The sequence below is a fragment of the Amblyomma maculatum genome, chromosome 9 (assembly GCF_055883805.1).
Source record: "Amblyomma maculatum isolate TAMU_Amacu chromosome 9, ASM5588380v1, whole genome shotgun sequence".
NCBI lineage: Eukaryota > Metazoa > Arthropoda > Arachnida > Ixodida > Ixodidae > Amblyomma > Amblyomma maculatum.
This window is the reverse complement of record NC_139352.1, coordinates 63319849-63335892: the sequence shown is the minus strand read 5'-3', so window position 1 is coordinate 63335892 and position 16044 is coordinate 63319849. Positions and strand designations below refer to the sequence as shown.

General features: G+C 44.6%; 1 protein-coding gene across 4 annotated transcripts in view; it reads left to right on the top strand.

The window, feature by feature from the left end:
- Positions 1–15138, top strand: part of Rab23 (RAS oncogene family member Rab23) — a 58363-nt gene extending 43225 nt beyond the window's left edge. For 3 of the 4 annotated variants that reach the window (XM_084578891.1, XM_084578889.1, XM_084578890.1), the window contains 4 exons: positions 348–427; positions 3524–3606; positions 4500–4586; positions 11974–15138. In XM_084578891.1, coding sequence (XP_084435017.1) covers positions 348–427; positions 3524–3606; positions 4500–4586; positions 11974–12110 — 387 coding nt within the window. In that variant the 3' untranslated portion in view covers positions 12111–15138. The remainder of the gene's footprint in view (positions 1–347; positions 428–3523; positions 3607–4499; positions 4587–11973) is intronic. The other variant, XM_084578892.1, reaches the window with a different exon arrangement.
- Positions 15139–16044: the final 906 nt, after the last annotated feature.

The following is a 16044-nucleotide window of genomic DNA, read 5'->3' as shown; positions in this document are numbered from 1 at the left end:
TCATATTTATTTGATGCAATTAGCAATAAAAGGTGAATTCTAACCTTGCAAGAGAGGTTTTGGTGTTAGCAATTAGAGTACATTGAACTCTTCGGTAAAATCTTCGTAATTGCTACAACTTCGCATATTTTGGAGTGAGAGTCGCCTTCCGTTGACGACCATAGGTATTCCGCATTTCTAGTGATGAAAATCAACTTCAGGGCTCGGGCCGCATGCCCAGTACCTAATAAGGAGTGCGCCAGAGAACAAGCTACTGCCTCTAATTTACTCCCTTATGGGCTTATTCGTTTTTAGAGTGCATGACGTTGTCTTTGCGGTTGGTGAGTTTTGTTCGTGTCGTTTTCCAGGTGGAACACGAGTGCGGTTCCATACCGATGGTGCTGGTGCAGAACAAGATTGATCTCATGGACAGAGCGACAGTGTCCAAGCAAGTGTGCCTTTTTTATTCTGTTTGCTTTTGCAGCGCGTTTGGGAGGAGGGCTTTGCAATTTGGCACATTTTGGCGTAGCTTGGGGCTCATCCATTTCGCAAACAAAGCTACTTTGGAAATCTTAAAGGCACTTCATAAAATACTTCAGTTTATCACTACATTCATTCGGGAACGTGATAGATAAACTGCCTTAACTTACTGGCATTCCTTTCTGCATAAAGTGCACGTATGCGAAATGCGGCTTCCCGTTTCCCTGGAAGCAGGTGGTGGTGGTAGAAACGTTTATTTAGGGTTTTAGTTATGTTTGTGATTAAGGCACGGAGCTAGTACCAGGCAATGTTGTAATACGTCTGTCCTATTGAGGGTTTTTGTGGGATGGTGGGAGTGTTCTTTGTGTATGCAGTACTCAGTTATGTCCGTGTATGTGAGCGGTTCTGAGCTTGGGACTCATGCGACTGCCTGGCTATGCCTGTCGTACTCACAGCACATTCCGTCTTCGTAACAAGCAGCGCAGCTTCACTCCAAGTCATCCAAAGAGCCCCCGTAGAACTTTCAGAAAGAAGTGGTCTAAGAACAGCGGTCTCTTTCAAAACACATGTGGAAAGCGGACAAGAAAAACCGTGAATGCGTAAAATAAAATAAGTTAGGTAAATTAGGCTTCCTTCCGCCAATGTTGGAAGCATGCGGGATGTACAGGTTGGTGACCACAGAGTCATGCGGTCGAGGGTATAGCCTGCCGCCGCCGTTGTACCTGGACTGATATGTATGATCACTTCTGCGCATCTATGAACCCAGGTCTACTTCATATGATGGCAAGATGAAACGACTTCCAAAGACTGAGGCTTACCCGCAACGATGCTTCGAGAATTTCAGGAGAGCCGGCTAATACAGTTTGTATTTGAGGACGATATAGATAGATCAAGTAGTAGCACTATGGTACGGGAAATATCGGCTGCCATAGGACAAATGAGCCTAAACAATCCATAAGCACAATCTTGATTTTTAAAAGCAATTAAGCTCCGAGGGTCACTATTTGGTCTTCCATCTGATATGCACTGTCTTTATATACGAAACGTAGGAACAGAGAGCAGATGGGGCGAAGCTGGCGACCCATGTCGGCCATCACATGAAGTACAAGCGGAAAATTGTATCGGGTATACCCCTATCACAGTCGTCGAAAATGTCCTCGGATGGACTGGGTATAGAAGCCAATAAAACACTGCTACCCGGGCAGCTCCGGTGGTCATCGAGTGGATCAGTGCTGAAATCTATCGATATTTCAAAAGCTTTCCAGCAGCGGCTGAGTGCACTCTCAGGCGAGGAATTAACGCTCGCACCAACGCGCTGGGGTGTAGAACCAGAGCAGTATCATGTGTAAAATACTCGTGATTTTTCGCTCACAATGCCAAAGCCGGCGACGACGCCGAATTTCGGTGAACGACTCTAACTCCGTTGCGTTGAAACTATGGATAAAACTTATATAGCAGAAAGAAAGGGCAGTCGCTGCGCTAAACACTGCCACTAGCATAATACCGTAATACCTGCACGTTCCTTACGAACGCATGAATGCTACTGCATATTTTGTCCAGGACAAGGACGTTAAATTCTACAGTGAGTAATAAGGCTGTAAAGAATTAATATTTTGTTCTCAACCTCTTCAGTTTGAACTTAGTCGAATGTTATTATTTCTGTTAAACTACTGGTGATTACGGTGCTGCCACAACAGTGGTGTAAGGTGGAGTCTTTCGGCTGTACGCGAGTGTTGCAGCGGCGCTTCTTCCAGTTCGATACCAATTGAGAATCTCGAAGTCTTCCGACTGAATAGCCTAAGAAAATGCCCATGTGGCAGAGACATCAGTTCACATACCGTGGGTTGACATGCATAGTTCATCCACTCATGGTGGCTGGGTGTACGCCTGAACATGTTCACGATGACGTCGGACTGAAACTATCACTGATCCTAAAGGAAGGAGACATCTATAGTATTGTAAGTTGTAACATACTAAATAGCAAATCGAAGACGCACATAAATCATTACAATGATCATTCTTTACGCTATTGATAGCCTTACTCTCTGTTTTTTTTTTTATATTATTTTAATCTTTATTTTTTTTTTATTTACCTCGTTTGCACCTCTTGTATACCCACTGGAACCCATTGGTGAACTTTTATTTTTTTCTTTCCTTTAATACTTCTCACTATATTGGTCTCACAGTTTCAATCGCCGCAGAGAGGATATTGGGCTGGACGTCAGCGAAATTACTGCGACTTCTGAGTGCACAGACGGGCAGCGGCCTCTGTTCGATGTCACACTGCTTTTCAACTGCTGGGGGTGCGGAAGCTTGAGAACCCAAACACTTAATTATATCCCGTGTGCGAATGGGGCACTTTTGATGCAATAACTACGTACTTCGCTTGCATTTAAAACTCAACAAGATGTATGCGAAATTTTAAAGGTCGCGTTCTCTTTACATGGTAAATCGGTTGAGGCTGTTGATTTTATTGTGTACGTTAGTAAATTGCAAAACTGCACTATTAATATCCTGCCCGCTGTAGAAATGTACAGTGCTGCTCAGTGCGACCAGCTCACGTTACATTTATATGTGATCTTGATATGTAATATCTTGCGATCCACATTGTATGCAGTTTAGTTTTATTTCACACTGCTCTCACTGTTGCGGAATGCTATCTGCTGTATATTTTATCGCAGGAGCAATACTGCTCCAGGTTTCGAGCCTTCAGCGTAGCGCGGCCGGTAGTCACGTCTTACCCACGTGACGCTATGATGTCACACCCCACGTGACACTAGGGTGTGGGCTGGCAGAAGCTGCCAACTTGGGTCTCTCGTTTCACATGGGACGGTTATGTCATAATCAGCCTGCTAGGACACTGGCATTCACGTTACCCCTATAGGCCACTAAGGCACGTTCATACGGCTTGGTTAAAGCGGGGCTTTGTATGGGGGCTGAGGAAGAAGAAAAAGAAAAGAAGAAGAACGCTCGGTCACCCGCAGCTAATGCTTTCGCTCAATATTTGGTTCAGCAGCACTGAACCCTAGTAATTTTTTTCCTTTTTTTTTTTTTTTTCGAACAGGGAGGAGTCCGAGGAGCTGGCTAGGAGAATGCAGCTTCGGCTGTACCGAACTTCCGTCAAGGAGGACTTCAACGTCAACGAAGGCAAGTGGCGCGTTGCTTATAGCGAAGTAAAGCGACATGGGAGAGCAAGTGGCGCGTTGCTTATAGCGAAGTAAAGCGACATGGGAGAGCAAGTGACGCGTTGCTTATAGCGAAGTAAAGCGACATGGGAGAGCAAGTGCCGCGCAGCTTATATCAAAGTACAGCGACATCGGAATACAGGCAGCCGAGCTTGTATTGGGAAGCAGTCACTATTTGATTCCATGGCCCGAATGGGGGTGGGGGAGGTGTTAATGAAGTTTCCGCAACAAGAGCCGCATGAGGCACTTTCGCTCCGAATATCGTAACCATGAACATAACCATGTGACTGGCAAAGAGGACAAACAAGAAATTATTGACAGTTGGCGTTATGAGAAACCCTATCCGTAGGGTCTGTGGGATGTTTCTAGCCTTGGCTAATTGTAATGCTTGTTTCGCGTTTCTGATGAAAGTTAGCATGCTGAAATTGCTGCCACAGCGTCAGTTACGCATGTCCGACAACAAAAACAGGTTTCTTCTTCCCGGTGTCGGTAATTCACTTAAGAAGATTGCTATGGAGGTGGCCGATGGTCACAAGAGAGCACGTGGGCAGAATGTGTGGCGATGTTCGATCTGCCCCCTGTAGTAAAGTGAGCCACGCGGAGTATGAGTTGAGCAAACTTATAACGCTCAATTCATCAGCTCGAAAAGTCCGCACGGTTTGCTCGACTCGCCATTTGGGAGGCGAATATTTTTAAGTGCTGCCCGGTTGCACATGCGATATACTTAATCTTCCAAAGTTCACTACGCTTCGATTGTGTGGTATTTCGTATAGCTCTCGTGCCGAAAGAATTGTCCCATGTGGCAAGGCATGTCTAACATTTCTTCCCCACCTCTGCGATCATCGCCTGCTGCAGTGTTCCGGTACCTGGCAGAACGGTACCTCGACCAGATGAACAACCCCGTCGACGACTACGTCCGTGGTCCCCACTCCAAAGGTCTCCGTGAGTGCTTTCTCTATGGCCTATATGTTCTGCATTTTTGGACGGAGTTTGACTATGGTAGCATGGGTGTAGTCGCATTTCTAATCTGCTATTTACCCTACACCGCATCTAACAAAGCAAAAATTGAAAAAGTTCGAAGACTTGCTTCCCGTTTCATCTACAATAAATACCGCAGAACCAATTGACCGGCCGAATTGTGCAAATCAGCCAACCTCGAAAAACTAGAATGCCGCACTAAGATAGAAAGGCTGTAGTATCTCTTGCTTTTAATCCATGGTCACTTTAAGATTAACACATCACACTATTTTGCAATACACCCCAATGAGCCATCAAGACATCGCCATAGTATGTATATTCCTGTGCCGCTTTCTCATAATGATTGTTTTAAATACAGCTTTTTTCCTCGTGTGATTAAAGAGTGGAACATGCTGCCTAACTGCATTGTAAAAAGTAATACTCTAGATGTCTTTCTTGAAAGCCTGAAAACATACTTTGAACAAAACGCGCCTATATAAAAGTTGTCCTTCATCATAATCTGTTTCCCCCCCCCCCCTCCTTTTTTTTTCTGTATTGTTTGACTTTCTGCTTTACGTTCACTGTATTTGCTTGTATTTTTGTGTCGGACTTTTGTAGTTGCTGAAATGTACTCCTTTTTTTGTGCATTTTGTTTGTTTCCAATCCTGTAATAGTCTGCATAGGCTGACAGTATCAATGAATGAATGAATGAATGAATGAATGAATGAATGAATGAATGAATGAATGAATGAATGAATGAATGAATGAATGAATGATATCAGAGTTTAAACTGTGCAACTCGGGATATAAATGCATCGTCGTTGGTCGCATCCGATATATCTCGCCTCCGGCTGGCTCATCAATATGTCGTCAAAGCTCTCTTGTAAGTCCAGATGTCAAAATCTCCATATCTGGCGCGTGTCTGACGGCCTGAATGGGTCAAAACTCGGAGGTTGGGAGGAGTCGGCTGACTGCCTCGCCGCCTGCGGCTGTCAGGCGGACTGTCAGTGGTTGCACAAAACAGCAACATAGTAGAGAGAGAAAAAAAAACGATGGAGGACATTTAAGCTGCGTATTTCAGGGTAATGCGATAGCGTAGGCCACCACCCCCACATATAAAGCCCCGCTTTTACCGAGCCGTATACCGTTCCTTGCTGGCATAGGGGCAGTGTTAACGAATATAAAATTGCTGATAAATTGCTCTGTTTGCAACGAATGAGGATTGGTGAAGTGAAAGGCGGGTGAGGGGTGGCACAGTTTTTAACAGTCAGCTCTTCGTCCTCCGGTATTTGGAAGAGGCTGTAGGAGTGCTTCGGAAATTTCTCCGACTTCACAGGGTTTGAGATGAGACATGCATGCTTTAAAGGTATACTGAACAAATATCCAAGAATACTGAGAAATCACCACAATTGCATTCTTAAGACACGATTACACTAGTACACACACGTAGTTCAGTTTTGTTTTGAACGGATGGCTGCATTTTTGACGTTTTCTGAGCGGCCGCCGGGTCGGAAGCAACGCGCTCCTGACTGTGAGCCGGCGTATGCGACGTCACATTTACCCATCGTCACGGTCCCCGCGCCACCGCCGCCCCCGCACCTGAGCTGGTTGACCGGCTTCGGTTACCCCGCGTCGCGCTGTGCACAATGCTGCGGAGGGTGGAATATGCTGCAGACGAAAGAGGTCGAGGGGGACGCGTACGGAGGGCAACTGTTTGCGCGTAGGGAGCGAAGGATGAGTTGATCTGTCAAAACGCGACTGCCGGAACCGGGTTTAAAGCGGAGTACATCATCTATGCCTAATATTTAAGATAACAGTCATGTAGGCTATAAGAAAATAAAAAGAAAAAAATCCATATTCTTTACACCGTAAGTTTCCCATGAAAAGCAGCGGCAAGAATTTCAAACTTGTTTTTTTTTCCGCAGTGCCGGTTTTTCAGCATGTCATTGAGATATCGAAACAAGCGTAGCCTGACTTAATATGCACTATGTGGTTTGATTCTTCGTATCTTGTAGTTTTAGAAACATCTAAGAATGTTCAGAAATCGCTACATTTTATTAAAAAAAAAAAGTTCGTCCGCGCGGAGCAAGGGAAAAGTTAGCGGATGCGAAGATGCGATCGCTCGCGATGGGGGCATGATGGAGGCAGGTAAAAGTGACGTGATATCCGGTTTTGTCAGAGCTTCTACAGGAGGCCGCTAGGTGCGGCGATTTGAGAAATATTCATTAAAATACTTACTTTCCGCTTATTTCTGTTCATAAAGTGTGTTGTTTTGGTTACTCAACGCAATAGCTACCATATGCGCTAGAAATCTCGGCGGCAATTCTTTTGTTTATTCAGTATACCTTTAACGTTTCGGCGCACATGCAGGCCAGTTTTTTTTTTCTTCTTTTTTTCTGAGGGCTTGTCGCGGCTTCTTTTCCAGCGTTCGCGCGAGCTGCGCCGTTTACGAACCAGCTAGTCCAGCAGTGGGGAAACTTAGGCTCACACGTCGCGTAATACCGCGTAACACTACCGCACTTTTCCCCGCGTTGTTTGAACGGAGCGCATTCCAGGAAAGGTCCGAAGCGGCCGCGCTTGCCTTTGTTACTTGAGAAGCCGACCGCTGGCGACATCCAAGGTCACCTCGCGCAGGTCGCCGCTCATTGAAAGAAATGATGGATTGGTTCGGTCTTTCGACCGGCTTTTGGCAACGAAACTTACCGGGCTATTTAAGCCCTTGCGCCTTATTGGGAGGCGGGAAGGGAACGGCGCTTTCGGCGCCCGCGGGCCGCGCGATCGCACTGAGTTACCGTTTTTCAACTTGGTTCGCTCTGTGAGCGATGTTGGTCGTTGGGTCTGACGTAATTGGAGAGAAAAGAGCGCGAAGAGAACCAGAGAGCCGACAGAGCAGTTTGGCTCAGAGCGAGGCAGGACAAAGGAGTGTAAACGTTGCCGCCCCTCTGCTTACTTCTTGTTTGTGTTGAGCGCGATCGCGATTATGAAGCATAAGACAAAAAAAAAAAAAAAAAAAAGCGAAATCTCGATGCGATAAGTGCGGTAACGTTGTAGCAGAGCCGATTTGCTCGAGTTTTCCATTGTAGGCGCAGTGTTGTTGGAAATCGACGATTTTCTAAGCATTTGGCTGCTGCAAAAAGGTGTCCAAATTACGAATATTTGTTAAAAAAAAAAGTTAAACTTTTTCTAGATAGCTGTCTTTTTTTGCTCGGACTATTTTTCCGAGAGCATTCCTAACGAACAGTTGTTATCTATTTTGGTCAACGTGCTGTTCTTTCAGCTACTATGAAGTTTCTGCTATTGTAATGAGCTTTAATTGCGCGATCCTTAGGGAAGCGGTCATATTTTTGCAGAGCGCTGTTATGAGCATTTTGTTGCAGTCTAAACTCGTACCCAAAACAGATGACGAGCGAAAACACTCTGTGCTCGCAATATTTCTGGGAATACCAGACTAGGCTCACCTTCACGAAGCACAGCTGAGAAATAGGTAATGTGTGAATAATTACATCTCTTTCTTCCTTTTGATAGACGTTTTGCAAACGAAAATAAGTATAGGAGGGATACTTGGATGAACCTTGTACCAGATTTACAGCGCAGTTGGTAAAAGTCAAGCGGTTCGTAGGTATACAGCCCCGCTACCCATCATTCTCATTGGTCAGTGCATGGAGGCCAGTGATTGAAGGATGCGTCTTATACGTTTCTCGGTGCTTAAAGGGCCCCTGAAATGCTACTTGCGGTAAAATAAATTGTAATGCAAGCGATTTATAGAGGTGGCCTTTGTGAGTATTCGAGCCAGATTTGAAAGCTTTACGTGGCGCCAATAATTTGCAAATAAATTTTCAAAAGTGGTCCTGGCGACCTCTCGCAGCCGACTTGAGCGTCACATCGCTGCGCGCAGCCTCCTCACTGATGTCAGTGGGGCTATTGGGCACGCCCGCTTTTTGGACGCTCCCAATTTAGGCGAGTGGGATGATGCGTGCGTGGGGCACCGTCGTGACTTGTTTTCTTTTTTTCTTTTGCGCCGGCGTGGGTTGAGTTTAGGGGGGAGAGGAGAAGCATCATTTTTGATCGCCTATATGTTCAGAGGTAATGAAACTAGCCTAAAAGTTTTCTCTTGCAGAGATGATTGATAAGATTAATAGACTTGCATTCAAGCTTGCTTGAGGCGAAGCTTTTTCAGTTGTGTACAAGCTAGAACTCGGTGACTATAAAACAGTCTTAATAAAACCTCGCCTGGTCGGATGTGGCATTGCTGAAAAAAAAAAAAAATCTTCACTAAACAGCTCAAGAGTTCTTAATACAGATTAAGAAAGAAAAGTTAATTAAGCACATTAAGGCTTTATACATATCAAGGCAGTTATGATGCGGCAGCTTTCGGCTCCTGTTCGGCGAAAACCCTTGTGTAGGCGTTGTGAGCATCACTATCATGGATTTACAAGATGGTAGTTGGTAGTTGGTAGCTGATAGGGCCGAGCACGGATTGGGGCGTAGGATTGCGTTACGTCACGAGACCACATGACGTCACAATGTTGGAAGAAACTGCCAACTCGGCATAGTGTTCTAGAATGGCTATAAAGTCGGCTTGCAGATTTGAGATGGGAAGGTGGAATAAGAACATTCCAGTGTTCTTGGATACCGAGTCACGCATGATATACACCTCTAGGCCACGCAGGTACGTTAGTACGAATCAGAGCTTTTGGATCATACCTCTAGGCCACTCAGGTACGTTAGTAAAAATCAAAGCTTTTGGATCGTATCTGTTGGGAAACTCCACTTCAAAAAGTGTCTAGTTTTTGTGTGCATTTTTCGGGTGTCTATGAATTGTCGGATCATCTAGAAGCGGTCAACCAAAGCTTTTTGCAATTGTCGCCATTTTCTTTTGGAAACTACTTTTCGTTTCTTATTTTCCATCTTAATTCACTCTACGGCTGTTATCTCTAAGAATTTTTGCAACTGCAAGTCTTCAACTAAATTTATTTTCCTGGTGGTTGCTCATTTATCAACAATCTTAAAGTTTGCAACTTAGATGCAATTTCCTTTAATGGCCGCGGGCACCGCCACTATTCGTATACACCCGAATTTTGACCACTCAAAACTGCCGTTTTTTGATACATGGGCCCTATGGGAAGTTTCGCAACTGCTAATATTAAAGAGCTCTGATACGAATTGCTTGAAGCGGGGCTTTATGACGGATAGTCGCTTACGACCGGTAACTGACTGCATTGGGAATTAAGCGAGCAGAAGCTACATGTATGCTAACGAAGAACCGTAATGGAAGGCACGGGTGGAATCCATTACATCTATATCGCGTCATGCCCTCAAATGGAGATCTAAGTGTCTTCCTTAATTTATTTTTCTACTTTTTTTAGTTAGCGGCTGCCTTGTGTTCCTTATCGAATCTCTTTTAATGTGTGTAATACAAAATTTGCAAGAGCAAGCAGGAAATAATTTTAAAACAGCAACGATAACAACAAAAAACCGTAACAGCATAAGCGCAACCGCAAAGCCTCCCTGGGCCCGTATTCCGAGTTTGCGTCGTTATCGAAAGTGTCGCTATCTCCGCGACCTCGAGTCATCTGATTGGTGGAAATGCCGGAACATTGTGTTGCCACCTCTTCCGGTTCCGTAGTGGCAACACCCTGTTCCGGCATTTCGACCAATTAGATGCCTCGAGGTCACGTGAGATAGCGACACTTCGATATCGACGCAAACTCGGAATACGGGCCCAGGTGTGATGTTAGCTGTGACTTCATGGCTAAGTTTGCCTAGGTGCTCGGGTCCTTTGGTCATCGGACGTATTCGGAATCTCACTACGAGTTTTTGTCAACATGTCTGAAAGAGCGAAAAACAGCATTTCAATGATCAGTGAGTCGCCCTTATACGACCCGCCGCCGCGAGAACAAGCCAGTTCGCACGAGCCGCGTCGGCTTCAAGGTGGAGTAATCCCGTTAAACTCGTAGAAGTAAGGGCCTATATATATATATGTATATATATATATATATATATATATATATATATATATATATATATATATATATATATATATATATATATACCCAGTCGAAAAAAACTACAGAACTGTGTCAAAAATGCGATAAAATATCCTGTAGTTCTGTCGTAACCATCACATTTTTCTGTAGTACTTTTCTGTAGTTCTGTAGTTTTTCTGTAGTATATTTCTGTTGTCTGTAGTTCTGTAGCACTTTACTGTTGTAACTACAGAAATTTCTGATGTTACTACAGAATGTTCTGTTGTCACAACAGGTTTCCCGACAAAAACCGCACAGAAATTCTATCGTAACATCAGAAAATTTTCTGTAGTTTTTTCCAACATGGTATGCCATTTCGTGCGCATGTATTTGATATACGACCGTCAGGACGCAAGTTAAAGTAGCGCTTCCGTTTTCATCGGTTACTGCTGCTTTCAAGTCGCTCATTGTGCAGCGGCGTTTCTCCGAGAGCTTACTGGACTAGCTTTTTGAGAAGCACGAGCTATAGAGAGATAGCACCAGTAATATGTGAAGTAGAACAGAATGTATGTAGGTGTATTGCCACAGGTGTAACACATGGATGACACAGGTATAACAGATATAGATGTTATGATACAGATATAACGACCATCAAAGAATATTACAATGCTGCCCGCCTCGACCGTAAGCACTACCTCGACCCTCATCCTATTATTTCTGTGCGGGAGGCTCACATCCGTCAACAAATACAGCTGAATAAACTCACCACCCCTGTATGACTATACCTTTGCAAATGGGGCTGCGATCCTTCATGTTCAAATTTCCCTGCCCGTTATGGCAACCATTCGCACTGCCTATTTTTTATTCCCATCCCCTCCCATACTATCGGGACCTGGACGGACATGGTTTGGTGCTGATGGTGAGGAAGAACAGCACGTGCTCGTCCAACAGACCATCAATATATTGGGTGCTTAAGTGTTGCGCCTTAATAAAGTTCAGTACTACTACTGCTATCGAGTAATTTTGCAGCATATGGTAATTAATGATACTGGATGAAAATTAGCTGGTAAATTGCTTGTCGCCAGTCTTATGAAGTGGAACCGCCTTAGCTGTCTGCCAGTCCTCTAGTAGTGTGCCAAAGTCAAGATACCGTTGGAATATTTGAAATAATATGAGAGCAATGTAGACTTTAGTGTTCTTCAATATGTTAGAGTTAATATTGTGGGGCCCGCAAGAGGAACCTAGTTTTAAGTTATCAATAATAGTAATGATTTTATAATAATCAAGTCTTATCATGTCCACTGGAAACTTAGTCATACCATATTATGTCTTGTCCTACGCTGTGAAGGCTTCCTTGTATTATTACTGAACATCGTCTTCCCTTGCTCTTATTTCCCTTTTCGCAGACCCCGTGACCAACAACCTGCGCAATGGCCACCTTCTGAAGCCAACGCAGTCGCACAGGGATGCCCCCACCATCAGTCTGCACCGAAGGCTCAGGCCGACCAGGAAATCGCTGCGGCGTAGCTGCTCGCTACTTTGACAGCATGTCCATCCCTTAGCCATGCTGTACCCTGCATTTCAGCTGCAGCCCAATGGGCCTGTGCCCCAATTACAGTGAGGACACATTCAGTCACCCAAGCATCATGGGCAGCCACGGGTGCTGCACAGCTGTGCCAGCAAATTGTTGGTAGGGAATGGGAAATGACAGCTTCTCCTCCCAAAACAGGGAATGGACTCTGAAAATAACTAGAACGCGAGAATGGCTTTACACTGGCTTGAACTTCTCACTTCGCAATCTCGAACACCAAAAGTGCCGGGATCAATCAAGTGCCGCTGAAATTCACAGAAAGCTGAGAAATCAGCTTCTGATTAGGCGGTGTCAGCTGTCGCGTCAACACTGATGCCTGAGAATTGTAGGAGAGTGACTCGAGTGCCCCATCTGCCTAGCAATTGGTGTACTGGTTCTCAGCAGAATGGTCATGATTTCTTCATTGGCCCTTGTGTTGAGGGCCGCTTGTTTATGAACTTCGTTATGTTTATTCATGTCTGGCCTTAGTGAAGGCAGGTCATGGTCCAAAGTCGCTCTGCTACACTGACTAGCATGCCACATTCTAGGTTACACAGTGTGACAAAGCGAAGGGAGGCGCCTTGTGAAGACAGCCTCAGTGTTGCTTGGCATGCAGTAGAAAGCTTAAAAATCTCTGGTGCGTGAGGTAGTGCCAGTATTTGCAAGTGCAAAGTGTTCGAGTCACTTTTTCTCAACAGAATCCCAACTGAACAATCCTTCCAAGATATTGAGTTTGACACAAGGAAAAAAGGGAAGAGCCGTGTGAATGGTTTGTTCATGTCAGAAACATCTATCATAAGTAAATGAATAAAAATACCCACAACCCAGCGCCAGCAGAATGCACTGATGAAGTAACAGAATGATTACCTTATTACATGATGAATTCCCAGGACACACTGGCTAAACTTCTTGTTTTTATTTGGACATCTTCATTGTAAGACGAGCTACTTATAGCTTCCTTCGCATTGCACTGGTATAGCCGATGAAGTTCTTACTTAAACTGGTATTATCGTGAAACCTGCTCTTTTCAGGTGTTGTTAATATCCGTTACGGTATTATTTTACGCCATGATGTGAGAAGCAATTTCCTCCACTTTTTCGCATATAGTGAATATTGTTGCAGTGCTACAGCATTATGATTGATTACTGTCGACATCACATAAGAGGAGATTAAATAGACATGATAATGCCTGTTATCTGTGCTTATCCAACTTAAGTGGGATAATTTACCACACATGCATGTAGCTCAGTTCCTTGTACTGACTTATCAGTGCAATCAAGGCATCAGTAATAGCCTCTATATGAAGAAAATAATTTTTCCAATGTTATGATGTGAAGTCACTCATCCTGAACCAAAAGTGTGGGTGTAAATAAAATATACTCTATATTTTTTGCAGTTGGTGAATGCCTAAAATAAGACTTAAAACTTGAGATGAACAACTTCTCAGAAGACAGTACATCTGGCATTCTGTAGATATTTATCAATGCGGAGAACATGAGAACCTAATGAATTTATCCATTTACTACTTAAAGAGGCTGAAATATTTTAACCATGTCATTGCAATGTCCAGTGCTTTGTTACATTTCTGTCCCACTGCTAATCCAGTTGTAGATCCTCACAGGAGATATCCCCATGTATATTTGGAAATATACTTGCACTTTACTTGTTCCAGTGGTTAATCAGGAGTGAGTAAGTCTTCTCTGCCCTAAAATGTGCCTTTAAACATCTTATTCACTTACGTGCCTTCGAGGTATTCTCTCCAATTATTGCATTCAAAAATCATGCATAACAGAGCTATTGGCGCTGACAGGCTAGTGACAGTTGCACAGTGAATTTAAAGCTGCAGCTTTGTTTGCGGTTGGCTAGCAGTGTGGCGCAGTAGCGCAGATCTATACCAACAGTTCTACAGTGAGCTTGTCTCGAGCCGGGCACGCACTCTTATTAATTTTTATGTTTGCAACCATGCTAAGAAATTGCTAATGCATTATGCATTCATTTTGTGCTGCCAAAGGATTAAAAAAAAAGAAGTCATAAAGTTGGAGTGACCAGCGAAATGTCTGCATTATCAATAGCGTTTTGTTCGTTTGAAGTCTCTAAAGGGGAAATATAATTGCAAAACAAGTTCAGTTTCAATTTGTTTTCATATTTCAGTGGCATGGTATGTAGAAAAGGATATTTTTTCTGGATGAATTAAAGCGATTGACCTCCCACTATACCTCTTACAATCACCAATGAGGAAGTCACATTTTCATAGTCGCTCAAATATTTTGGCACCTTGAACAAAAAAAAAAAAAAGGGCAGCTGGCCAGAATGTTTTCAGTGTTAATTGGGATCATTTAATGGTAGGGCATCCTAAAACTCAAGCAAATCTTTAGATCACTGGAGCCTAGACCAGAGGATTGTCCACTCAGCTTAGTTATCCAACTTTGAATGGATAGACGCACTCTAGGTATACGTTTGCAGCCACTACTTCAACTGTTTTAGGAATGGTCGTGTAGGCTGAAGGGGCGCTGCTGGCTCTCCCTTTTTCTTGCGGATCTTCAGGGTCTAAAATTTTTGTACCAAGCACACAAGCTTGATGTAATGCAAGAAAACTTTTATCTCAGGCGACAGACACCTCCACACACACTGGGACGTCTTGAGTTCTTCACTGCACGAGAGACCGCAGAAAAAGTGTCAGTATTAAGAATGATCTACATCCACCTGTTGTCGACCTTATTCCGTTGCAAGCAAAAATTATTACGGCCTAAAAGTGTCTAACTGTGCACATCTGCCTGCTAACCAGGGGTGATGTGTGCCTGAGATGAGCATAGTGAATTACACCTGTTTGTATAGATGAAACATTCATTATTCCCAATTTTAGAGCGCAGCTCCTTGGCGCCCGTACCTGAGTTTCGCGTCGTCGTCGTCTTCGGCGTCGGCGTCGACCGCGTCGGCCTCGTAACCAGCTTCGCCCCCTTTCATCCCCCCAGTTCGAGCCGGCGCTTCGACAACCGGAGCCTCGCAGGAGGAGGGGAGGGGGATACACTCAGCGGCGAACGATGGGGGCGGGAGCACGCGCAGCAACCGGAGAACACGAGGAAAGGAAGGGGAGGGGGGGAGGGTCGCCGGAGGCAGCGCTAGCAGCGACTGACTGATGCCGCTGCCGCCGCTAGCGAGTCAAGACAACGTGACTGCGTAGAACACCGTCACCGCCATGCAGAAAGAGGAGCAGGGGGTCCCCCCTCTTCCTGCGTGGCGGTGAGGGCGCTCTCCGGTTGCCGAAACGCCGGCTCGCTGTCAGAGGATCACGGTGCGTGCATCCCGTTCTTACTCGCTTCAATCGCTAGCGGCGTCAGCGGCATCAGTTTTTTTTAATCGATATTTAATGCCTCAGGGCATCAGTAAGTCGCTGCTATCTGTTCGTCGCGCAACGTTCCTATTGGCCCACGCGCTGCTTCCCGCAACGTTCCGATTACTAAATTGCTCTATTCTCTTCTCCGACCACAAAGCTTCTTTCATGACAGCCAAGAACTGTTAGTGGAGTGTTTCTTGATGGAATACGTGTGAAAAATTAAAAAAAGTTGTCTGTAATTTGTACATACGTGTCTTGTTCGAAACAGCTGAGAAGCTGCGCTCAAATTTCGCATTAGGAAGTAACGTAATCATGGGCAATGTTTTTACTTTTTTGTTTCGTAGATAAGAAAACATATTCTTTTTTGTAGATTCAATGGAGGACATTACATTTTCATTTATGACTGAGACATTGTGTTTTAATCCCTGATAACAATTTTTTTTGGCAGTCGTCGGATGGCACCCTTAGATTGTGTCTTACAAATCAGCATGAGGCTGGCACGATGAAGGCGATGGCTGATTTATTGGTTGAACTGCTAGGGGATGATGTGGTGAATTGAGCCATCCAGAACTG